At 44.3% G+C, this 25,195-nt stretch overlaps 2 protein-coding genes across 5 annotated transcripts in view; one reads left to right on the top strand and one right to left on the bottom strand.

The window, feature by feature from the left end:
• Positions 1 to 2,885: 2,885 nt before the first annotated feature.
• Positions 2,886 to 7,271, bottom strand: TMEM30B (transmembrane protein 30B). The gene has a single exon (XM_061594106.1). It carries the CDS (start codon positions 6,852 to 6,854, stop codon positions 5,763 to 5,765), a length of 1,092 nt encoding a protein of 363 aa, XP_061450090.1. The 5' UTR covers positions 6,855 to 7,271; the 3' UTR covers positions 2,886 to 5,762.
• Positions 7,221 to 25,195, top strand: part of LOC133369155 (receptor-interacting serine/threonine-protein kinase 2-like) — a 53,509-nt gene continuing 35,534 nt past the window's right edge. Inside the window, exon 1 of one of the 4 annotated variants that reach the window (XM_061594105.1) lies at positions 7,221 to 7,359. The gene's annotated coding sequence lies outside the window, so the exon portion shown is untranslated. Of the gene's footprint in view, positions 7,360 to 20,569; positions 20,660 to 25,195 lie in introns of those variants that run through there. The other 3 variants (XM_061594101.1, XM_061594102.1, XM_061594103.1) reach the window with 3 other exon arrangements.

The raw sequence follows: 25,195 nt of genomic DNA on the forward strand, positions 1-25,195 counted from the left end.
GAAAAAATGTTTCCAATCCCCTCCTTCCCCCTCCCCCTCCCCTATCCCCTCCCTTTCTCCTTCCTTTCCCTCCTCCTACTCCTCCCCCATGGTCAGTTTTACTTATTCTAACCATGATTGCATGGGAGTAAATCCCATTAAACTCAATAAGCATGCAAATAATCAGACCTGCCTTTCCCCTTTCCCTCTCCTCTCCCTTCCTCCTCCCCTCCCTTCTTCCTTCTCCCCTGCCCACTCTAGCACTCCTTCCCCTTTCTTCTCCCCTCCCCTATTCCTTCTTTCTCCTCCCATGCCCACTCCATCCCTCCTTCCCTCCCCCCTGGTCAGTTTTACCTATCCTAAGCATGATTGCATAGGAGTAAATCCTGCTGAATGCAATAAACATGCAAATGATCAAACCTGCCCTTCTTCCCCCTCCCTCTCCTGCCTGCTCCCTTCCCCCTCCTCCCCTCTGCCCTTCCTCCGCTCCCTCCCTCCACCCTGTGCTGTGCTGATCTTGTTTTAGCAGGGAGGAAGCAACAATATTAAAACAGTATAGTTCAGATAGTAACTTTAAATATGTTTGATTTACTTTGCAATTTTAGTGAAGTTTCCTATAGTAAATTTGCTTGTTTCTGTTAATATGTGAAGAACAGCAACACTTTGCAAAATATACACTAAAAGACTGCAAAAACAATTGTGGAATAATGATGGTGTCTATTCTGCAGAATAGTCTCCAGTGTACATGGGGAGTGTCTCAGTTTGCACAAGATAAAACAGTGGGAGGTGAAATATATTCTAGCAAATTTCTAGGTGTGCTGTTTTTCATTGACCATGCCCACCTTTCCTTAAATGAAGTGGTTTAAACATAGCAGGTTGAAAACATGCATCTTGGGTAGGCCAAGTTTGTTTTTTCCAGCTAGAGACATTGCTTAAGTAGCAACATATTGTAATCAATCTGATTTTGCATCAAACTGCAGTTTCAGATTCAACCGTTAATGCACCCAAAATAGAAATAGAATATAACCTCCAATTTGAAACACAAAAGGCTGTCTTCACCATATGACATTGACGAATAAAAAGGGTTTGAAATTAATATAAATAAATTTGATACAGGTTTCTAGGATGAACAATGAGGGAAATAAAATTTTCTAGGTTAGATTCTCTGTAGAAACAATAGTAACACAGGAAAGAAGCAAAGTAAGAAGAACACCAACAAACATACAAAAATGTAATTCTCCATCTTTGGAGATGGCAGTTGTAGCCACAACTCACTATATGCTCAGAGGCACATACCAAATTCTTCCAAGCTACACAGGAAGTGGATTGGACTGTGAAAGACCAACCCAAATTGTGTTTGCATTTTGACAAATTGGTAGGGCAGTACAATATCTCAGAGAGGAGGTCAGGTCTCCTGCTCCCCTGGTGTATTCACTATAGCTGCCCAATTTCCCTGCTTTTTAAAGTTTGATAGACATATCTGTGGGGTATAGGTACATTCTTAAACCGCAAACTTTTTTGCCTATTAGTGAATAAACCTGTGGGCAGAAACATTCTTGATTGTATGTATGCAAACTCACTCTAGGAATTTTTTCAGTTGAAAAGTGGGGTAAAAAAAGCTTTACATAAATGAACTATTGGGTGTCAGAAATACTTGCTGATGTACTGAAAATCATCCAATGATCTACTTTCTGCCCCCTGTTCTGTCCCTCACCATTTTTTTTTAAAAAAGGGGCAAAGCTCTTATTTCCACCACTCTGGGAATAGCCTGCAATTTCATTAACTCTTTTAGATTTTTTTTATTTCATGCTTTGAAGGCTGAATTCCACCTTGAATAAACTTTGCAGCAAAAGAGCACAACAATATTTCAACAGAGGACAACAGATTTATGGCTAGCCCCTCTGGCCCACTCTTGCTACTTTTGTGGCCTATGGCAAGCCTGGATACAAAGCTAAGACATGTTTTTAAATTCTTTAGAATGGTTCTTAATGTACCTGTATACCAGTCCCACAAAGGACATTTTACAACTGGGATGGAAAACCTGTGGCCTTCCAGATGTTGGACAACTCACAACATTCTTGATCAACAATCATTTTAACATTTAATATCTACTTTTAACACCTACATCTATCACTCACAATCTTAATATTTTAGTAATTTTAACATTAACATCTTAAACAGCTTAATATTTTAACTGATTTAATACATTTTTATACTTAACATTTTAGGAGTGTGTCTGTCGTTGTCTGTATGTTTAACTATGTTTAGTTATTTTGTTATATTGTTTTAATGTGTTTGATATATGTTTTTTATTGTATATTGGATGTTTTTATGCTGTAAACCGCCCAGAGAGCTTCGGCTATGGGGCGGTATAGAAATAATAAATAAATAAATAAATCATGGTGACCAGAGCTGATGGAAGCTGGAGCCCAACCAAATCTAGAAGGCCACAGGTTCCCTATCCCTGTTTTAGAACTGTTTCCAAAGTTAGCTTGTTGCAGAAAAAAATGATGAGTTGTGGTACCTTAAAGGCTAATAAATTTTATTAAGGTATAAGCTTTCATGGACTAGCGTCCACTTCATCAGATGCATTTGATGAAGCTGGCTCAAGTCCACAAAAGCTTTTGCTGGCCTTTGCCAACCTGGTGTCCTCCAGATGGGAGATACAGTCCAAAACATCTGGAGGACACCAGATTGGTGAAGGCTGGCTTATGCCGTAATAAAATTTGCTAGTCTTTAAAATGCCAATAGACTCTTGTTATTTTAGAAATTGCTGTAAGTCACAGACACTTTAGAATAAAAATAAAATGGTCACATAGCACCTTTTTACTCATTAACTTTAATTACGAATTAAAAACTTCACACAGATAAAATTAAAGTAAAATATTTTATTATAAAGACGGGGTGCACTCATGCTACAAACATTTGAAAGGTTTGGAAACATAAAAAACTGCAGAACTGTATACTTATGCTTTTAACTTTTATTTTTAATTCTGCTGCATTATTTAATGCAAGATATTAAACATTTGCCTGAAAACACACAACTGAAACATATCTCACCAAAAAAGATATTAAGAATCAAGTGAGCCACAAATGATTCATAGAAATCACCAGCCTTTAATCCCCCCTTTTAAAGGTAACTTTGTTGTTCCTTAAGAAAAATCTCCAAGATGTAGTTATTAGGTTCACCCAAAAAGCCACAAAAATGTGGCACCATTTTGAGTTCTCCAGAACACTTTATTAAGCTTCCTTTAACAAACTGAAGGACTCAAAAGCTTGCCACATTTTTGTGACTTTTGGTTGCTCCCAATTGTTGGGAATTACCTAGCTGTGGACTTTGGAGTTTTTTTCTTTTCAAGACACTGTGTGATTATGAAAAGTTATTTCCCCTGAAGTATTCAGTGAACAGGCATCACGTTGGTGCACGAGTCTTGCATGAGGACAGTTTCCTAATAAGCAACTCTTTTATAATGGAAAAAAAAACATAGTGAGTTATTGTGGGTATTATAAACACTGTACATAGAACTTGTTTCTATACAGAACAAGGAGGGAAAGACATCCAAATAAAAACATGGCTAAAGTTGTTATTGCACAAGTGCTTTAATTCTACACTAACTGTGAAACATACTATTGTAAGGCAGTGCCATTGGAATGGTGGGGCAGGAGGCAGGGAGCACCAACACAGGTGGAGCCAGAGCCAACTATTGGAGCAGGGCCGGTTCTAAAGGGCAACCAGGTTGGGCACTGGCCCAACAGCCCCTGGAGCTGCAGGGGGGCCCTCAGCCGCCCCTCCGCTCCCCTTCCGTGATCCGCGGTCCCCCCACGTCTCCCCACTTACCTGCCTGCTGTCTTTTAACGTTGCCCTTAACAAAGATGGCGGCCGCAGTTTCCCAAAGGTACTGAAGCCCCTGCCGCCATCTTAGTTGATGGCAGAGATGCGTGTACATAGCACGCATGCATGCCATCAACAAAGATGGCAGCGGAGGCTTCATCCCCTTAGGGAAACCGCGGCCACTATTTTGGTTAATGGCAATAGTAAAAGACAGGAGACAGGTAGGTGGGGGTGGGGTGGACTGCGAGTGCGAATGCAAACGCGCACCCACACACACGCCGGGGCCCAGGGCAAGCTGATGCCCAAGGGCCCTGGCATTCCTGGAGCTGGCCCTGTATTGGAACCTAGTTTTGTCCCCATTCTCTGCCCTGCTGAATTCTACAAAGGACAACACCGAGACTGAAGAGGAGGAGGAGGAAGCCGAGAAGCCAGTGCCACCCCCTGGAACTGGTTGTAAGTAAGAAAGCAGGCAGGCGTGGGCTGGCTGAAGGTAGACTGAAGTTGGTAGGACAGTGCCCCATTTGCCCTCATGAGCAAGCATCCACTCGTGTATGTGACATTTCACTGGTTTTAGTGCACATGGGGAGTGAGAGAGGAATCGACACTGACGATGATGAACTGAAGTTATATCCTGCCCTTTGTCCTGAAGGAGCCAGAGGCTAATTTATACAACCATGCAGAGAGAAACTTTGTGCAGAAGTGTGAGCCACAGAGGATCAAAGACAAACTCAGTATTTTCAAAAAGCTACCAGACAGTGGCAAGGCCCCGTTCATGTCGGGGTTTAGGTAACAGCGGCCAAAATGAGGGGGGAAGACACTAAAAAAATAATAATAAAGGCTTGCAGGCACAGTCCTAAACTGCTTATGAACAAGTAAGGCCCAGGTCAACTTGAGTGTCTTCCAATGTCTGCCCAGTCTGCCAAAAGCCAAAACAGACATAATTCAGGAGATTTGAAATAAAGTCTCTCAGGTGTTCTAAATATTACCTGTGCTGCTGTTTCAATCACGATCAGACCTGACGCCACCCCAGATTCTGTTAGAAGGGTAACTCTCTGCCATTTTCCACATCCAAGGCTGTAATCTAATGCCCGCTAACCTGGGAGTAAGTCCCACTCAAAGGGATTTACACCTAAGCAGACATACATAGAATTGCACTGCAAGTCACCCTCTGAAGCCACAGAAAAACGCATACATTTTAAGTGCACCTGTTGCTGTTGTTTTTTCCACTTGAAGAGCTGATAGCAACTTTAGGGAGGGTGAGTTTCTCAGCCCTGCCTGAAGGTGCCCTTACCCAAGGCTTGCGGGCACAATCCTCAAACTTACTGCACATAAGTAAGCCCTGTTGGCTTATGATTATGGGCACACCTGAGTGCCTTCCAATGTCCACTCAAGTGACCATGGATTGAACCCAAGATCATCTGCATTTAAAGCTTCTCTCCCTCTCTCATAACAATAGAACTTGTGGACCTTCAATAAAGCTGAATGTTTGAAGATTCAGGACAAACAAAAGAAAGCACTTCACGCAGCGCACAGTTAAACTATGGAATTCACTGCCAGAGGGGGCAGTGATGGCCAAAAACTTAGATGGCTTTAGAATATTAGACAAATTCGTGGAGGATAAGGGTATCAGTGGCTACTAGCCATGATGGCTGTGCTCTGCCACCATAGTCAGATGCAGTGTGTTGCTGAAAACCAGTTGCTGAAAACCGCAGGAGGGGAGAGTGCTCTTGCACTCAGGTCCTGCTTGCAGGCATATGACTAGCGACTATAAGAACGGAATGCTGGACTAGTTGGGCCACTGGCCTGATCCAGCAGGCTCTTCTTATGTTCCTTTCCCTGAAGACTCTAGAGGTTTTTGGTTTTTTTAAGTTACAAACCAGGGATAATTCTAACATGAGGCAGAATCTGGCCGGACATCTCCCCTGAACTGTTGACAATCACTTGTTGTCTTTTAATCTTCATAATCCTGCTGCCGATATTTGAAATACACAACCAGCATGACAATGCCAGTGAGGATGCAAGCAGAACCGAAGACAAGGTAAGCAATGCCCAAGAAGGGATTCTTGCCCCCCATCCAGGACAGTGTGCTGAAGATGACCTTCTTAGTGCCGTGGAAAGAGACGACAGGGTAATTGTAAGTGATATTGAGGTAGTAGGTGCCACGGGACAGCCCCACAGAGAAATTACCCTGACGGATGCGGGAGTAGAGCTTGCGGAAGGTGGGCAGGGCAGCAATGCGCATCCAGACAACAAAGTCCTCGTTGGTGAAGCCAGTGTTGTTGGGGTTGCCTTTGCCCAAGTCATAGACTGGGTACGGCCAGTTGGGGGGCTTGGCAGTGCCCTTGAAGGCCAGAGCCAGACTCCCATTGACTGAATCTGGGTTCCGGAACTTGACGTTGGTGTCAGTCCACCAGGAGATGCCCCTCTTGTCCAAGGGCACAGGGACCATTGAGCCATTGCCGAGCACATGGTAGAGGGCGAAGGAGTCATTGAAGAGGCTGTTGGCAACGGAGCCACACGGCGCAATGGGGGTGGTCTTTTGGTACTGGTAAGGCACGCAGTCGTCGATGGGGTGGGTCAGCGCCCAGGTGTCCCCGCTGAGCTGCATGTCGTCACGGGAGACGCTGTAGCCCCGGTAGTTTTGGTAGTAGCTGGACAGCTGGTAGTAGAGGCAGACGGGGGCAGGGAAATCCACCGGCAGTTCGAAGCGCAGCGCGCAGATGCAAGGCCCATGGTTGGGAAGGCTGCTCAGGTTGGCGCAAGCGGAGCAGTTGGTGCCCGCCGCCGCGCCGGTGTAGTCCAGCTCCAACTCGTGGATCTCCTGCGAGGAGAAATAGAGCCCCAGCCCCAGGGCCAGGAAGACTACGCCCAAGCAGAAGAAGAGCGGCAGCACCGTGCCCACCGACAGCAGAGGCTGCCAGGCCGGGAGGCGCTGCTGCGTGAACGCCGTGTTGTCCGGCTTGTTGAGCGCCGTTGGGGCGGGGGCGGGGGCGGGGGCGGGGTCAGCGCTGCTGCCGCCGACGTCGTAGGAACCCGAGGCCATGAGGATGTCAGCGCGGAGGGCTACCTCAGCAGCAGTAGGCGACAGGAACAACGAGAGCTTTACCTGCTTGTAAGGGGCGAGGGGAATAATAAACGCGCCAACCTCGCTCGCTCGCCCCGCCGCTGCCTGGCGGAGCCGCTGGGTGCACCCGGGTCTTCGCCGGCGTTCGCTCGCTTTCTTTGCAACCCAGGTGAGCGGCGTGCGCAGCACGTTAACCTGGCCACGTATGGCGGGGCGGGGCGCACAGCCCAGGTTACAGGTGAAGGCGCGCGCGCGCCTGGCCAGCCCCAACCGCGTTTGGCCCGGGGGGGCGGGGAGCGCAAGCCCCTCCTCGCTCAGCCTATCCGAGCACAGGTAGCAGATCGCGCTGGTCCGCCCGCCTGCCCGTTCTAACCTACCTGTGGTGATTTGGCCCGTCGGAAAGCGGCGGCTCTTCTCCTCCACCACCACCAGTTCCAGTTTCTTTGTCCCGCCTCGCCGGGACTGCGGTGCTGGCGCCGTTCAGGTAGGAACGCGCGCTGAGGCAGAGCCATCCAACCTTCAGGCTGCGCTTCTGTTCCTCATTACCTAGGGAGCGAGTAAGCCTCGTTGGGCTCAGTCAGCAGTAGAGTACCGTAATGGCAAATTTAGAAGTGCAGAGTCCCTTTGTGACAGTCACAGCCCATCCTTTTTTTCCCCTTTTCGTTTTTTTGCTGCTGGGTTGAGAATGAGATCTTCTCCCACAATAACAACAATTCCCCAGGAACCAATAAGCACGAAAGGGAAGAGTATTATTTATTTATTTATTTATTTAAGCAATTTCTATACTGCTTAATATATATAAAAATCTCTAAGCGGTGTACAGAAGATAAAACAACAGCAAATCTTATAAAAATATACAATAGAGCCACAATACAAATGCATACATAATACAAATTAACAAATAAATATTAAAACAATTGCCTTGCACTTCTCTACTCACCCAGAACTCCACCCATCCACCCTGGCTCTCGCCCAAGGTCCAACACATACATATCAGCCCCAAAGTCTCACAAGCTTCCCATGGGATCCCAAAACTGCCAAACGGAATGATGCAGGAGCAGCTGGAGGCCCCAGCCGCCCCTGTGCTGGAAGGCACAGTTGACCAGGACTTTGATCTTGACAAGGCAGCGTAAGTAGAAGTATGGGGTGCAGAAGGCAAGCTCCAGGTGCTGGCGCAAGAAGAAGCTGGAGTGTCCATGTTGAAGTCCTCAGAGTCCTGTAAGGAGCCACGGCCCATCATCACCGCCACCCACTGCATCACAAACTCTAGGTCGTGGCCCCAAAGATGCACCAGCGCCAGAGGCAGCACCAACGGCGGGAGCAGGAGGAGGCTACCAACACTGACATATTCTGTATTTCCTAACTTCCATCTCCTCAGGCTCACTCAGAGGAGCTGAGTCATTCCCACTTAGTTGGGGCTTCATATTAGCTACTGAATAGAGTCTTCTCTGAGGCGGACTCACCTTTGTACACTCTGATTGGCTCCCTTCAACAGGAGAGGACAAGGAAACATGTTACAGGACTCTTCTCAGTGGCTAACAAGCTCCCTTTTCATGCTGATTGGCTCACAGAAAGTTGGAGACATAGGGACCCTGCAGGGACCCTGCTCCCAAACAAGTTAGGGGTCTAAGACCCTGGACAACTACACTCCTGTCAGTGAGGCTTATTTCTGAAGAGGAGACATATGAATTCACATTGCACTGTTGGTCACCTCACACTTCTTAGGAGTTCCGAACTGGGGTCTTGACTGGCGCCTGAGTGGGAGTCCTTTCCCACCCTAGAATTCTCTCTAAGTAGCCCTGTTCAGGTCTTTGGGTGCTTGTGGTCCCAAGATCTTCTGGAGGGCCCACAGGTTCACTATCTTTGCTATAAAATTCAGCCTGATGTGCAGACATTTAAAATGTTTCTTGTGTTGATGTGAGAGCAATCACAAATGGAGGAAGGAAGCCTTTGGCCACATCCACACCACAGAGCTACAGAATTCTCTGGGAAGAGGGGCCAACTGTTAAACCACTTTGGCCATTTCTGTTCTGTTTCAGGAAGACATGGAGGTTGACTCTTAAAAACATTCTGAAGACTTTAAAACTAGGGGTGGGGAACATCCCTGGCCCTCCAAATGGTGCTGGACTCCAGCTCTTGTCGCCCCTGACAGTTGGCCATGCTGGCTGCTGGGAATCCAGCAACATCTAGAAGGCCACAGATGTTCCATATCCTTTATTTAAATGAATAGATGAAATAAATTTATAATCCTGAATAGGAAGAGCTGGCACATTAACATCAGTAGCATTGCTGAAATCCCGGGAGAGGCAGCTTAGCAGTTGGGACTCCTATGCCATAGTCCAGCCTTTCCCAATTAGTGGGCCACCAGATGTTGTTGGATCACAGCTCCCATCAGCCTCAGCCAGCATTGCCAATGGTCAGGAAAGATGGGAATTGTGGTCCAACAACATCTGGTGGCCCACTAGTTGGGAAAGGCTGCCATAGTCCCATCACATGACTGTACCATCTCAGAATGCCCCGATTCTTTCAGGTACCCTAGGGGACTGTAACACATGAATGCCGGAATGTTTTAAGCTGGTTCTCCTCACTCTCACAGTAAAAGACACTTTGTAGGATAACTCATACTAACTAGACCTGTATCAACTAAGCCAGCTCGACAGAACATGAAAGATCTTTAAATGATGTATTGTGCTGTGTACTTGTTAAACCTTTGTAAGGGGGTGAAGGCCGTGTGCTTTAATGGTATGGTGTATATGCAAACTTAATGGCATCATTCTATTTATTTATTTATTTAATTTGTATCCCGCCCTTCCTCCCAGCAGGAGCCCAGGGCAGCAAACAAAGCACTAAAACACTTTAAAATAACATAAAAACAGATCTTAAAATGCATTAAAACAAAACAGCATTAAAAACATTTTTTTAAAAAAACAGCTTTAAAAAGGGTTAAAACATTTAAAATCATATTAAACAATTCTGACACAGATGCAGACTGGGATAGGTCTCAGCTTAAAAAGCTTGTTGAAAGAGGAAAGTGATCTAAGGATTGTGGTTGTAGGTTCTGTATCGGGAAGAGGTTTGAAAAGCCTGACAACTCCTCCCCCTGTTGTTTCCTTATTCTTATCTCTTCTGCCTTACAGGAAATTACAAGCATGCTATTAAGAAAACATCAGTGACTTTCACAAGCCAATCAGAAATCCACTTTTCAGATCAAGTTAATAGTGAATTAATAATGAAGAAGTAGCTTACTCTGGGCTTCTGTCACACAACTCCATTAGTGTCTCTCAAGAGTGTGGCTGTTTTTTGTCATTGCTGTTCGTATGCATGTTTAATATGTTCATGTATGTTTTAAAGAGTTTCCTCTCAAAAGCAGCACATAAATATTTTAAATAAATAAGCATCATTTAATAACTCATACCTGAGAAGAAAGTTGAAATAAAACCAAAAAGCTTCTGAAGAGACTTGAACTATTTGTTTATTTCCATACGTTTATGAACCACCTTTCTTCTACGACGGACCCCAAGGTAGCATACGCGTGGTTCCCAAAATGTCTCCTATCCAGACACTGACCAAATCCAAACCTGCTTTGGTTTACCTACATCAGGCATGGGGAAACTTTGGCCCTTTAGATGTTGCCGAATTACAAGAGCCATGAGCCCCACCAAGCATGGCCCATGGCTGGGGGTGATAGGAGTTGTATAGCAACATTTAGAGGAACAAAGGTTCCCCACACCTGATCTGGATGGTGGCCTCAGATGCCTTCAGATAAATAAATAGAGGGACCTGGGATGTTCGGCATGTAAAAGCTGATGCTCTGCCCCTGGGATATGGCGTTTCCCCAAAGAGAAATGGTCTCTATAGCCAACAGGAGGCAATGTTTCCGTGTAGCTAGTCACCCATCAAGTTTTTTTGCTATTGTTGCTACTGTGTTGTTACCACTGAGCTATATTAATTTTAAAGCATCGCTTTTTGTAATACAGGAAGCAGTCTTAGACCATTGACCCATCTAGCTCTGTATTATCTACACCAGGGTAGACAGACTTCAGGCTGGTCGGATCTTCTTTTTTTACTACAACTCAAAATCTACTGACCACAGCCATGTGCAAAAGACACACAGTGAGAATTAAATAACTGTGCCTCTGCCGAATTTCTTTTCAGTACCAGAATTAAACTTAGCTCACAGTACAAAAGTATATACCTGGTTGGTTAGCTGACTTCATTTTAGCAGCCTAATTTCGGTGGGAAATGTTGTTTGGTTGTTGCTCTTGTTAAAAAAGTGCACTTCTTTGCCAGTCTACAGCAAATTAGCCAGAGATCCCAGCCTACCCAACCCTGATCTATACTGATTGGCAGGAGTTCTCTCTCAGGCTTGCATGGAGATGTTGGATATTGAATCTGGCACCTTTTGCATGCATGCATGCATGCAGAGCTTGTGCTCTACCATTCAGCTATGGCCTTTCACTGTCTTTATCCTCTATCCAGCCAATTGGATATGTGACTCTTGCAAAGTTTTTTTTCTTTAAAAGTTGGTATCATATATAAAGCTTCCTGCAACTGAAGAAGGCATGTCTCACAAGGAAGTTTAGGGTTGAGTCTGTTGTAATGTTTCCTGTTGATGAGTTACTGCATGTGCAAAAGTAGAAACCAGGATTCCTGTTTTGAACTCTGCCATGGAATTACCCTTTGAAAAATGTTATGGAAAACTCGTGTCAGTGTAACTTTGCCATGTGTGTATGAATTTGCAGAATCACTTCAAAAATCCATTGTATGAATGGGAAACAGCTCACTGGAATTGGCACTTGTGACCTGATCCAATCCAACGTCATTTATTCTGAAATGCCACTGAAGCTCAGTATATTGTAGAGCAGAAAGTGACTCACAGTGCAGTGCTATATATACCTGCTTGGAAATGTCAGTTTAGCTGAGAATAAGCACAACTGAAGCCAGTGTGGTATAGTGGTTGTTGGACTAGGGTTTAAATCCCCACTCAGCCATTAAGTTCACTGGGTGTCCCTGGGCCTTGGGTCTGTCTCTGTTTCTCAGTCTAACCTACCTCAAAGGTTGTTGTAAAGAAAAATGGGAAGGGAGAGAACCATCTACACCTCTTTAACTCCTGTAGAAGGCAGTGTTCCTAAGTGGTGCAACAAAAATTCTGGTTTCATTTGTAGTGGGGAGCTGTTGCAGGAGTACTAGCAGCTTTTCCCCTCCTTGATTTTCTTGTCCAGGTTTTGCACCTTTTGCTTTTCTATAAAAGTGAAGGAAGAATATCACTCCGGACTATGAGGCAATTCTACATTCCAGGAGGATTATTTTGAGTTAATTACAGCAGGAGGTGAATGAAAGCTCATTTAGCAATGAAAACATTTGGGACTTTTGCTATAAACAATTTGCCCGAAGGTGCAGTTAAAAGCTGCATTGTTTTCTCAAAATAATGTGCATTAAAGGGGAAAGGGGTTATAGCGCTGTAGCAACATTATTTATATAATTGTTTATAGAGCCTGTGTGGTCTAGTGGTTATTCACTAGCAAATATGTTTAGTATCAGGACAGGAGAAGCAAACCCCATTTTATTCCTGTAGTCATGAAGGTATTAAGTGAGCCAGTGTGGTGTAATGGTTAGGTTGTTGGACTAGGACTTAGGAGACCTGGGTTCAAATCCCCACTCAGCCATGAAGCTTCCTTGGTAGTCTTGGGCCAGACACTTTGTCTCAGCCTAACCTACCTCACAGAATTGTTGTGAGGGTAAAAAGAGTTTGGGTTGTATCTTATGCTAGTCCAGCTCAGTGTAGACCCATTGAAGTTGATGGACTTGAATAACTTGGGTACATGAATTTCATTGGATCTAATGCACAAAAAGCTGCATCCTTTATTAAAGATTTAACACTTGGTTGTTAAGGTTTTTAGGAATTGCAGACCTATTTACAATAGTGAAGTGTGCTACTGATTTCTGGTATCCTTGCCAAATCCCAGTTTGAGACATTATATTTTGGTATTATGATGGGTTTTTTTTTTTTCAGCCATGTAAATTTGTGGCCTTGCTGTTCACGTAGGTCACCTTGCATACAGCAGCTTGTACTTCACAATTCACCTGGTAGGTGAGAAGGAATTCCATGCAGGTGAATGAGTGGGTTGGCAGAGGAGTGATGGAACCTAGGAAGCTGCCTTATACTGAGTCAGCCCATGGGTCCATCTAGCTTAGTATTGTGTACACTAACTGGCAGTGGCTCTCCAGGGTTTCAGACAGGCTTCTCCCCCGGTCTACCTGGAGATGGCAGGGACTGAACCTGGGACCTTCTCTGTGCAAAGCTGATGCTCTGCTACTGAGCTACAGGCCTTTCCTGTGGTTCCCCTTTCCCCAGCCCACTTGGTTTCTGTGCTAGCTCCAGAGGAAGAAACAGTAGTTTTGCAAAGGAAGGGTAGATTGTTCCACCTGTCCTTTGTCAGCCTGCATTGTGAAAGGCAGTTTTTTTTCATTGCCCTCCTAAGAGGGGCTTCCACTCCTCCATGTCCCACACAGAAACACAGACTTCTAGCTTTTTAGCAGGTTAGCAATTTTGCATTATTTGTTTACTTGTCTGTTTTTCAGGTTAGTAACTTTTGTGACCTTATTTAGAACCCTGGCACATGACATGATATAAATTCTATATAAATTCTTATTTTATAAATATAAAATGTGGCTTCTGCCAATCACATTAATGTTGAAAAGCTACAAAAGGGGGGGGGAGGCGAGCTCTTTGGGAAAGAACAGGATAGAGCAATTTTTCATTATACTCCTCAATGTACACACCCTGCTTCTGAAGCTAGTGCAAGACTAGCTATTGTAGAGAAAATTAATAGAACTGAGCAGCTGTGCAGTAACCTGTAACGAAGGATGAGCTGGAGCATTTGAGTGGCATGAACTGGATAGGGATATTAAAAGTACCATCTCTGTGATCATTGATGAAATATTGGAGGGTGTGCAATACTTAATTGGCATGAGATGAGTTCTTACTTGAGCAACTTAGATTTCCACAAGAATTATACTCTAAAATTGAAGTTATTTTTAAATCCTATAGATTCCAGAGCAACATATAAAATCAATGCAGTTTATACATTCAGTGGAATCAGATGTCTATACAGCCTGTAACACTCTTGCTCTGAGACGTGCGCCTGTTGCTGATTTCCGAATTCAAAGTGTTACTGTTGATATATAAAGCCCTCAACCGGCCAAATTCAAAGTTACTATTTATTTGATTTATTATATCCCACCCTTCCTCCTGGTAGGAGCCCAGGGTGGCAAACAAAAGCACTAAAAACATTCTAAAACGTCATAAAAACAGACTTTAAAATATATTAAAACAAAACATCCTTTACAAACATATGAAAAATATTTTTTAAAAAGCTTTAAAATGTATTAAAAAGCATTTCCAGTGCAGAAACAAGACTGGGATAAGGTCTCTACCTAAAAGGCTTGTTGAAAGAGGAGGTCCTCCGAGGAAGGAGCCGAAAAGATAACAGATGGCACCTGTGTAATATTTAAGGGGAGGGAATTCCAAAGGGTAGGTACCACTACACTAAAGGTACACTTCCTATGTTGTGCGGATCAGACCTCCTGTTAAGATGGTATCTTCAGGAGGCCCTCACCTCCAGAGTGCAGCAAAAGACTGGGTATGTAAGTGGTAAGACGGTCTTTCGGGTATACTGGTCCCAAGCTTTTTAAGGGCTTTGTACACCAAAACTAGCACCTTGAACGTACCCTGGTAGCTAATAGGTAACCAGTGCAATTCTTTCAGCAATGGGGTGAATGTTGCCAATACCCTGCCCCAGTGAGCAATCTCACCAGTACATTTTGCACCAGCTGCAGCATCTGGACCAACCTCAAGGACAGCTCCACATACAGTGCATTACAGTAAACCAGCCTGGAGGTTACCAGTGTGTGGACAACAGTGGTCAGGCTATCCCAGTCCAGAAACAGCCGCAGCTGTCTTACCAGCCAAAGCTGGTAAAAGGTACTCCTAGCCACTGAGGTCACCTGGGCCTCTAGCAACAAAGTTGGATCCAGGAGCATCCCCCGACTATAGACCTGCTCTTTCAGAGTGAATACGACCCCATCCAAAGCAGGCAACTAACAAATTACCCAAACTTGGGAACCACCACCCCACAGCACCTCTGTCTTGCGAGGATTCAGACTTGGTTTATTGGCCTTCATCCAGCCCATCACTGAGTCCAAGCAGCAGTACAGGGCTTGCATGGCCTCCCCAGATTCAGATGTTACAGAGAAATAGAGCTGGGTATTGTCAGCGTACTGCTGACACCTCGCCTCAAATCTGATGACTGCTCCCAAGGACTTCATATAGATGTTAAACAGCATGGGGGACAAGATGGTACCCTGTAGCACCCCACAGCACAACTGCCAGGGGGCCAAGAGACAATCATCCAATACTATTCTCTGAAAATGTTCCTGGAGATATAATCAGAACCACTGTAAAACAGTGCCTCTGATACCCATCTCACCAAGTTGGCCGAGAAGGACACCTTGCCCAATGGTATAGAAAGCTGCCAAGATATCAAGTAAGAATAACGGTTGCACTCCCCCTGTCCTTTTCCCAGTAAAGGTCATCCATCAGGGTGACCAAGGCTGATTCAGTCCCATAACCAGGCCTGAACCCAGACTGGAATGGGTCAAGATAATCTGCTTCATCCAAAAGTACTTGCAATTGCTGTGCCACAACCCTCTCAATCACCTTCCCTAAAAAGGGGTATTTGCAACTGGACAGTGATTGTCACAAGCCAACGGGACCAGGGTGGGCTTTTTCAAGGGTGGTCATATCACTGCCTCTTTCAGGGCAGCTGGAACCACTCCCTCCTGCAACAATGCGTTAACTGCACTCTGGATCCACTCGGTCAACCCACCTTGGCAAGCTTTAATAAGCCAAGAAGGGCAAGGGTCAAGAGGACACGTTGCTGGCCACATCATCGCAAGCACCTTGTCCACGTTATCAGGCCTCATCAATTGAAACAGATCCCAAGAAGTTGCAGCAGATGTTGCACTGGACACCTCATTGGGGACTACAGTAGATGTGGATGCAGCATCAAGATTGTAACAGAGGCAAGCAACTTTACCCTCAAAGTGCCTTGCAAACAATTCACAGTGGGCCTTCAAAGGGTCTAAAACTCCATTTCCTGGAGTTGATGTCAACAGACCCCTGACAGTAAGGAAAAGCTCCACTGGACGGCTACTTGAGGATGTGATGGTTAGAGAAGTGGGCCTTCTTTGTTGCTCTCACCACCACACAGTAGGCACGGTTATGTTTTACTTGTGCCCGATCAGCCTCACAGCATGTCTGTCGTCATGTATGGTCTAGCTGTTGTCCAGCCTATTTCATTGCCCTGAACTCACTGGTGTGCCAAGGAGCAAACTGGGCTCCACAATGCTGGAGAAGGCGCTCAGGGGCAACTGTGTTAAAAGCCCAATGCACCTCACTGTTCCACAGCATGACAAGGGCTTCAACAGGGTCACCTGCTCTATCTACTGGAAACTCCCCCAGGGCACTCAGGAATCCAGTGGATTCTATTAGTCTCCAGGGTGGACCATCTTAATCCATCCACCACCCCTGCAGGGGAGGATTGGAGCCATAAGGCTAAACTGCACCAGGAAGTGGTCTGACCATGAAAATGGGGTGACATCCATCCCGTCATCTCTACCCCTTCCACCATCTGGAGCAAAAAACAAGTCGAGGGTAGGCATGGTTATGTTTTCCTCATGCCCAATCAGCTTCACAGCATGTCTTTCACCACTTACATTCTAGCTGTCATCCAGCCTGTTTAATTGCCCTTAGCTCACTGGTGTACCAAGGTGCAAATTGGGCTCCACAATGCTGGAGAGGGCACTCAGGGGCAACCATGTCAAAAGCCCGACATGACTCGCTGCTCCACAGAGTGACAAGGGCTTCATCTGGGGCACCTGCTCTGTCTACTGGGAACTCCCCCAGGGCATTCAGGAATCCTGTGGATTCCATTCATCTCTGGGAGCGTATCATCTTAATCTGTCCATCACCCCTGCAGGGGAGGATCGGAGCCTTAAGTCTAAACTTCACCAGGAAGTGGCATCCACCCCTCTTTCTCTAGATCATCCTTTCCTCCATCTGGAGGAAGAGCCAAGTCGTGGGTGTGCCCTGCTCTATGCATCAGGTCGGTGACAACTTGAGACAGCCCCATGGTCATCATGGAATCTATGAAGTCCCATGGTGCAACACTAGCAGCAGCCTCAGTATGGACGCTGAAATCACCAAGGATTAACGTTCTGGGCTCCTCCAATACCACAGCTGAGACAGCCTTTGCCAGCTCAGTCAGAGAAGCTGCCGGGCAGCAGGGCGGACGGTACACCAGCAGCAACCCTAGTTTACTCTCTCCTTGGCCTGACACCAGGTGCAAGCCCTCACAGCCAGCTCCAAGACAGAGTGGTTTCCTGGTGACAGGGATGGAAATTCTGTAGACCACAGCAACTCCCACCCCCATCCCTGCTGCCTGTGCTGGTGTTGTGCCGAGTATCCGGGGGGGGGGGAAGCTGGGGGAGATCAATTCCTCCCAGCTCATCCACCCAGGTCTCAGTAATGCACACCAAATCAGCACCTTCATTCACGATCAAATAATGGATGAGTGTAGTCTTATTGTGTACCGATCTGGTGTTAAATAACAGCACACACAGGCTAATGGGCCCAGCAGATGAACAACAAGGAACCTGTCCATGAGAGGAGTGGGAGAGAGGCACAAGGCATAGATAGCCTTGCCCTCATCTTCTATGATACTTCACTACCTCCCCATGGCCATACCTCCCTCTACCCATGATCACTGGAATTGGGGTGGCGTCACCCATGTTCCTCCTTACTAAGACTTCTCCTAATCACCTAATATGGACCAACAAGAGCCCACCAACAAAGCCTACCTGACCCAGTTATCCCAGTTGGCCTCTGGGAGAATTGGGAATAGTCAGACCCACTCGATAACTTCCACACAGTGCACATGTACTCCCCTTGTCTCACATCCAGGGAGGGCCAGCCTTTTGCCAGTTGCAGACTCTCATTCTGAAGGCATCTGGTGACTCTCTCCTATCGTTCAGTTCACTGCATGGGCTCTCACCCTGCGCAAGAACGATCCATATGCTGCATGCCCTCCCCACTACCAATCTAGATTGGTAGATTGGTTTTTAAAAAACAGAAGGGGTAGCACCCTCTCCCTTGGAACTACTTAAGGGGCTCCCCAAAGGCAGTTGGGCTTTTATGCCCCCTGACCTAGCCAGGAGCTGATGCTGATGCTTACTATTGGTATTTAAAACCCTCAACAGCTTGGAATCGGTTTAAGTGAAGGATGACCTTACTACACATGTGCTCACTCAACCACTTAGATCTGTTGGAACTGTGGAATTTTTGTTCTGAACGTGCAAGAAATCAATCCTTCAATGTGGCAATGTGGCAGCCTCTACACTTTGGAACTCGCTGCCTGTTGATATTAGGCAGGCACCTTCACTGAATTGTTTTTGGGGCCTGCAAAAACCTTTCCCCACCCCAGCAAGCCTTAGCATGTAATTTTGACATGTGATTTTGGTAGGTATACTGTAAATGTTTTGAAATTACTGATGTTATTTTAATTTTTTTATGTAACCTGTTTTGTTTGGTTTTTATTGTTATTTCAATTATTATTTTAGACTATTGTATACTGCACAGAGGTCTTTTTGTTCTTGTGAACAGTATATATAAATTCTAGTAAGCAGTACAATTTTCCCTTCAGGAGGAAGGACGGGATATAAATAGAATAAATGAATAAATAAAAATTGTTAAATAACTGGCAAAGCTGTCGCTACTAGCCAGCCTGCAGGTAGCTGGTCAGCGTTTTTAGCCTACAGGTGTAGCTTGACATCAGAGCTGGGCAGAAGGTAATTCAGAATCTACTGGTAGATCTCTTGGCGAAGCCCCAGTGTTTGCCCAGGGATGCCACATGCTGACGCTATGCTGCCTGCCTTGTTTCCTTTGCCTGCAATCCAGAGTTTCTCACATTCTCTTAGTGTGATGCCTTTGCAGAAATGGAAAGCAAATGCATGTTTAAAACAGGCCCCCATGTAATGTGAGGGTTCATGTTCATTAGTTCTCCTTTTTCCCCTGTTTTGCCATTCTGTAATTGTCTTCATTCATGTTTACATTCAAAGCTGCTGCTTGTAATGTTCATTACTCCATTTAGGGGTATGGATCGTAGCTCAATGGTAGAGCACCTGAATTGCATGCAGAAGGTCCCAGGTTCAATCCCCGGCATCTTAGATAGGGCTGGGAATGTCCCCTGTCTGAAATACTGGAGAACTATCGCCAGTCAGTATTGACAATACTGAGCTAGATGGACCAAGAGTTTGACTTGTTATTAGGGATGGGAGAGAATTTTGACTCAATTCACATTTAAAGCCAAATCTATTAAATTCACACTTTCCAAAACAATATGAGAACCGAAACAGCCATCCTTAGATTTGCACTTATTAGAATATAGCTCTCCTACCAAAGAACGTTTGCAAAAATGCATATATTAGGGGGAAAGTGTGCTTACAAATGAATATAAGTGAAAATAGCATACAAAATGCATTATATTAGGAGAAACTGCTTGCAAAATGGGTACATTGGTCAAAATTGCATACAATGTGTGAATTAGGATAAATAAACCAAAAATGCTGAACATTTTTCATGAGATTTTTTTTTTAAAATTAACAAATTACTGCAGAAATATGAGAAACTGAATTCAAGACTGGAAAAATGAGAAACTGAGAGAACTGAAATTGACAGATCCTTCCATCCCTAGCTGGTATAAGGAAGCTTCCTATGTTCCTGGAGTTGGGAAGACCCCTGAAAAAGGAATACAATTACCCCCTATTCAAGGTGCAGCAAAAGTAATTTTCACATCTGGCAGCAGAGGTAGCCCATATCTTCTTGCTGAAACAATGCATTTTTCACCACATAATTTCTTTGAGAACAATAAAAGATTGCTGTAAGAACTGCTGGTCCATATGGAAAGGGAAATTAAAATTAACAGTAAGGTAACATCCTTTTTGTGACCAACTCAAAAGTCCAAAAGTGGTAAGCAAGCTTTCGATGTCTCCAGAGTTCTTATTCAAGCGAAGGTTACTGTTTTCTGGAACATCCTTTTCCTTCAACCACCCTCTGCTCTCCTTTTTGCTTAATGCCCAGTCTGAGTTTGGGTGTCTCAAAAAGCTTACTCATTACTTGGTGGTTTTTTAGTTGATCCTTGAAAGGCAAGAATGGGAAATGGTGGCCCTTCATTGTTGTTGGACCACACCTCCCATCATCTCTGACCATTGGCCATTCCAGCTGGGAATTATAGTCCAAAAATGTCTGTAGGGCCACAGATTCCCCATCCCTGTTGTAAAGGATATTACCTTACAGTTACTTAGGGACTTTAAAAAAAGAAGAAGCAAAAATAGTCGTGTTGGTCCACATGAGGAAACATTGGGGATATTGTGATATATGATCCTAGGAACATAGGTGCAATTGGTACATGCAAGTCCTTTATCGTGGTGTAAAGTGAAGCCATCTGTGGGCACGAAAGAGTTACAGCCGTAGCTTTAGACAGCCTGGGGAAATTTTGGGCTCTGTCAGCAGCCAACGGAGGAGGAGTTTGTCAATACAGCTGACTCATAATCAGCTGAGCTCAAGACTGCATTGCAGAACTGTGTGTTGGAGAGTTTCTCTTCTGTTCTCCAGAACAGTTGGACACTATCAATCCTGCATATTTTCAGCTCTCACGTCCTTTGAGGTAAGTTTCAATACTTTCTTGTAAGCGTTCTCTTTTCCATCTCAACCCAATTACAGGGGAAAGTGGATTGTGCTGAACAGATTTTTTGCCTTATTTTAGCAGAAGGTTGTTGAAGTGAGCATCACCCCACAACAAAGGAGGTGGCAAATGAATCTGAAGAAGTCTTTGTTTTGTTTTACCAACTTAATGGGTTTGCAAGCTTTCGTGACTGTGTAAGAGATACTTTTGAAGCATAAACAATGAGCAAAAATGTGTAATGTAGGTCAAGTTCTTGAATGCTCATTGGTCAGATGGTAATGAAACATTTTGTGATCCAAAAGGACAGCACATGGCGACGTCCACACCCAACCATCCCTGCCTTCCTTCAGCAGATGAGGGGGATGACTGTCTCTATACAATGTATTACCTACCTTTACATATGTACAGAGGCTATTCAACACTTCCCAGCCTTTGTGTTAAATATTTTCACTCACAGCCTAGGCACTCCACAGTATCCAACCCTTATCTCTGGGATATCTATACCCACTGTGGATGTAGTCATTGCTATGTTGTATGTGAGGCAGTCCTTTCCTTCAAGGGATACCCTTATGGTGCAATGCTGCCACCAGTTTCAGAATGAAACACCTTGATATTTATTTATTTATTTATTTAATTACATTTCTAGACCGCCCTATAGCAGAAAGCTCTCAGGGCGGTGTACAACAAATAAAATCACAATTAAAATATGAGCAAATGTGGAAAAAAAATATATATATAGTACAATTATAAAACATTAATAAAATTGCCATTGAGATTTATAAATTAAGATCATATTAAATTTAGAATGTTAAATTTAAAATATTTAAAAATTTACAAAATTTAAAAAGCCTGGGCGAAAAGGTAAGTTTTTACCTGGCGCCGAAAAGATAACAGAGAAGGCGCCAGGCGTATCTCGTCTGGGAGGGCATTCCATAGTTCGGGGGCCACCACCGAGAAGGCCCTAGATCTAGTTGTTGATCTCCGGGCCTCTTTATGGGTTGGGACCCGGAGAAGGGCCTTCGACGTCGAGCGTAGTGAACGGGTAGGTACATAGCGAGAGAGGCGCTCCATCAGGTATTGCGGTCCGATGCCATATAGTATTTGATAGTATTTGCCAAGGGACACTGTAAATTAAGAGTTTTAATTTCAGTACTATTTGTTCATCCACCACCATCCTGGCTCATATTTACTTATGGCAGTAACCAGGCATAGGCGAGAGTGTGGAACAATAAAAAAACAAAATGATACTTTATTATTTTCATATGATAATTTTTGAACCTTACAAACAGAAGTAAGCTCTGACACAATATGACATTACACTACACTATCAAGCTGTAACTTAATCCTGCCCAGACCATCCACCACCCTCTATCCCAATTCCTAAACTAACGGAAAAGAAAGTCTATATCCTGTAAAGCAGTGATGTTGAAACGGAATCGGCCAAAACTTGGAAGTAACTGGACTAAATGGGATTCACTTCTGAGTGGACATGAAAAGGACTGTGCTGTCAGGGACTGGTTTTATTATATTTTATTGTTATTTCAGTTTGTTGTTTGTGGAATGGCACACTGTAGATGACTGCAAGTAGCAGAACTAGATCCTCCACTTTTATTTTTAAGGGGTTGGTTGCATAGCTGCTGATTTTAAACAAGCTAAATATTCTAGCCGTGCATTTTGAAATAGAAAGTCAACAAGTTCTGCTTCCCGCTGATCATTCCTTTTGAAGAGAAAAGTCAAGTGATGGCTTGGGATAGTTAGAAGGGGAAAATAAAGGCTGCTGTGGTTTGCTAAGCCATCTTATGGTCAGGGTTGGGGTTTGAGGTCTTGAGTTAGATCAGCTACAAATGTTCTTTTCAGCCGTATCATGAGAGTTGCCAGTAACACTTTCTGTTCTGATTAGTTTCTGTTTGTTCAGCTTCATTGGACAGATCAAGATGTTTGTGGATTTTTTCCTGTGTCCAGCTTGCCTTATGTATTTTTATGGGTTTTAAAAACTTTTAAACATCTTACAAATATTATTATTAATAATACAAATGTAGCACCATCAGCTTTACAGAGTACCAAAGGACATCTCTCTGCCCCAAGGTGCCTACCATCTGAATATGACACAGGAGGAGCCACAGAACAAGGAGAGAGAAATAGAGGCAGGGGTACATAGGGAAGCAGCATGCAATTGTTTCAGCTGCACATGGTTAGGCTTAGTTGCAGGAGGACGTGGGAACTAGGGGGTTCAGCCAAAAGCATCACAGAAAAAGTGGGTTTTGAAGAGGGATTTAAAGGAAATGAGAGGTGGTATCAGAGAGGTGATCTGGGAGGCAGTCCCAAGCATCCCAAGAAAGGAAGTGTTGTAAGGGAGGCAGGGACCTTTGGATGGTGGCGGGCATTGGAGCTGGAGATGCAGCCATCATGGGCAGGGATGCTTTGGGGTTTAAGAACAGAGAGATAAGGAGGAAGCAAAACCATAGCAGGCATCAAAGGGAAGGGCATAGAGTTTGTGCTGTATCTGGGAGCAGCCAGGAAGCCAGTGCAGGGGTTTAAGGGGGTGTCACGTGATCAGGATGACAAGAGAGGTGAATGATTTTGGCAGCAGAGTGCAGGATAAAATGTGAAGGGACCACAAAGAGGCAACAGAGAGAACAGTGGAGTAGTGTAGGCAAGAGGTGACTAGAACACGAACTGGGGGATTGCTGAGGGGACAGAGGAAAGACCATATTTTTGCTGTGTTGTAAAGGGAGAAGCAGCATCTCTTGGTTGCAGATTGAATGTGTGAATGAAAGATAGAGCCAAAGCTATGGGCTTCTTCAGCAAGGCGAAACAGATGACATGAACAATGACAGTCATTGGCTTTCCGATTGCACTGCTTCTTTTTCCCTTCACTCTTCAAAAATCTTAACTACTGCTAGAAATCATTCCTGTGCAATTCATGTTTAGAAACAGACAGCCTTATTTCCCAGAAGGCACGAGAAATTAAGTAGAATGATAACCTGCTCCACCCTCTCTTAGTCAGGCTTATTCAACAAGATGGCCTGGGATTAGAATCTAACTAGAACAGAGGATTGTGGGGGCTCAGACTAGGACTTAGCCTAGCAAGCCATCAGGGAAATCTAGGCGGTCAGGATCTTCTGTGAATACTGTGAAGGATATGGTCTTGGATTATTTTATCTGCTTTTGTTGCCAATTTGTATATTTAAATTGCTGTTAACTATTGTTGTTTTTTGCAGTTCAGTTGCCAAACCCCGCTTTGTGCATTTCTGAACAGAAAGACAGTAGAAAAATAGGTAGCCAGTGTGTTAGTCCTGAATTTATTTATTTTATTATTTATAAGAATATTTGTATACTGCTATTTCGTTAAAGCCTTCAAGGCAGTTTACAACACATTAAAAACCAACTACCACCACAGAATAAAAAAATTAAAAATACAATAAAAACAAAGGTCAACCCTTGCAAAAAATGCATCTAAACTGCCTGCATAAGCCTGGCGGAACAGAAAGGTTTTCAGCAGGTGCTTAAAAGTTAAAACAGAAGGCACCTGCTGAATCTCTTTTGACAGAGGATTCCAGAGAACTGGGCTGATGACACTGAAGGCTCGATTTCATGTCTCGCCAACTTGGGGCCAACTTGGCCCAACATGTAAAAGTACCAGGTCCCTGCTTCATGAAGAGATCCTGCCTACGAATCCATTATTCCCACCCACCCCACCATTTCACTTGTTTCCTTGCTGTGGATCCCCACCTTCACCTTATCCATTGCTTCAGCTACTTGTTCCCAACCCCTGCTAAGTTCTCCAATTTCAGCACAGCTCTCACATCCCTCATTTGGGGTGTATCTTTTGACCAGTTTTCAGTGAAGCCTACTAGATCATATTCCTGAGCATGTTTAATATGTGCCGAGTCTTTTCATTGCCAGATTCCCTCCAAATCTGTCTCTAATCTGTTATCCCGCTTACCTTCCAGTGGTCTACTTCACACATAACACCATTGGTTTTTTTTAGCCAAGTGTGGTTTAGCCAAGCAGACTAACCGTGATGGTTTGTTGTTGACTTACAAACTATGGCTTGCTTTAACTATGGTTTGGTATTATGTTCAAACCCAACAGCCTTTCTTGGCCATGATTTGTTTGGCGTCCCCCACCCCAAACATGTGTCAAGCTATGAAGGCACCAGGCAAGATCAGCAGGAAAAGAAATCAAGCTTTGGAGAAATAATTTTATTATTGTATTTTTTAAAAACTTATAAACTACTTTTCAAACAGAATGTTTCCTAAAAGGTTTACAACAATATACACAAATAAACCATAATACAGTTATGATCTACCATTTAGATGCAGATCATCCAAATCTTTCATTGGTCAGTTTTGCTAAACCCTCACCCTGAAATGAACAAAAGCTGTGAAATCCTCACATGATTAGATGAAGGGTTGCTATCTCTGGATAAATATTCTGAGAAGGAAACTTGTAGTCAGGTTCTTCAATGTTAAATTGAAATATAACAAGCCAAAGGATAATTGTCCAGTTGTGTAT

This window comes from Rhineura floridana, chromosome 13, assembly GCF_030035675.1.
Source record: "Rhineura floridana isolate rRhiFlo1 chromosome 13, rRhiFlo1.hap2, whole genome shotgun sequence".
In the NCBI taxonomy this organism is placed as follows: domain Eukaryota; kingdom Metazoa; phylum Chordata; class Lepidosauria; order Squamata; family Rhineuridae; genus Rhineura; species Rhineura floridana.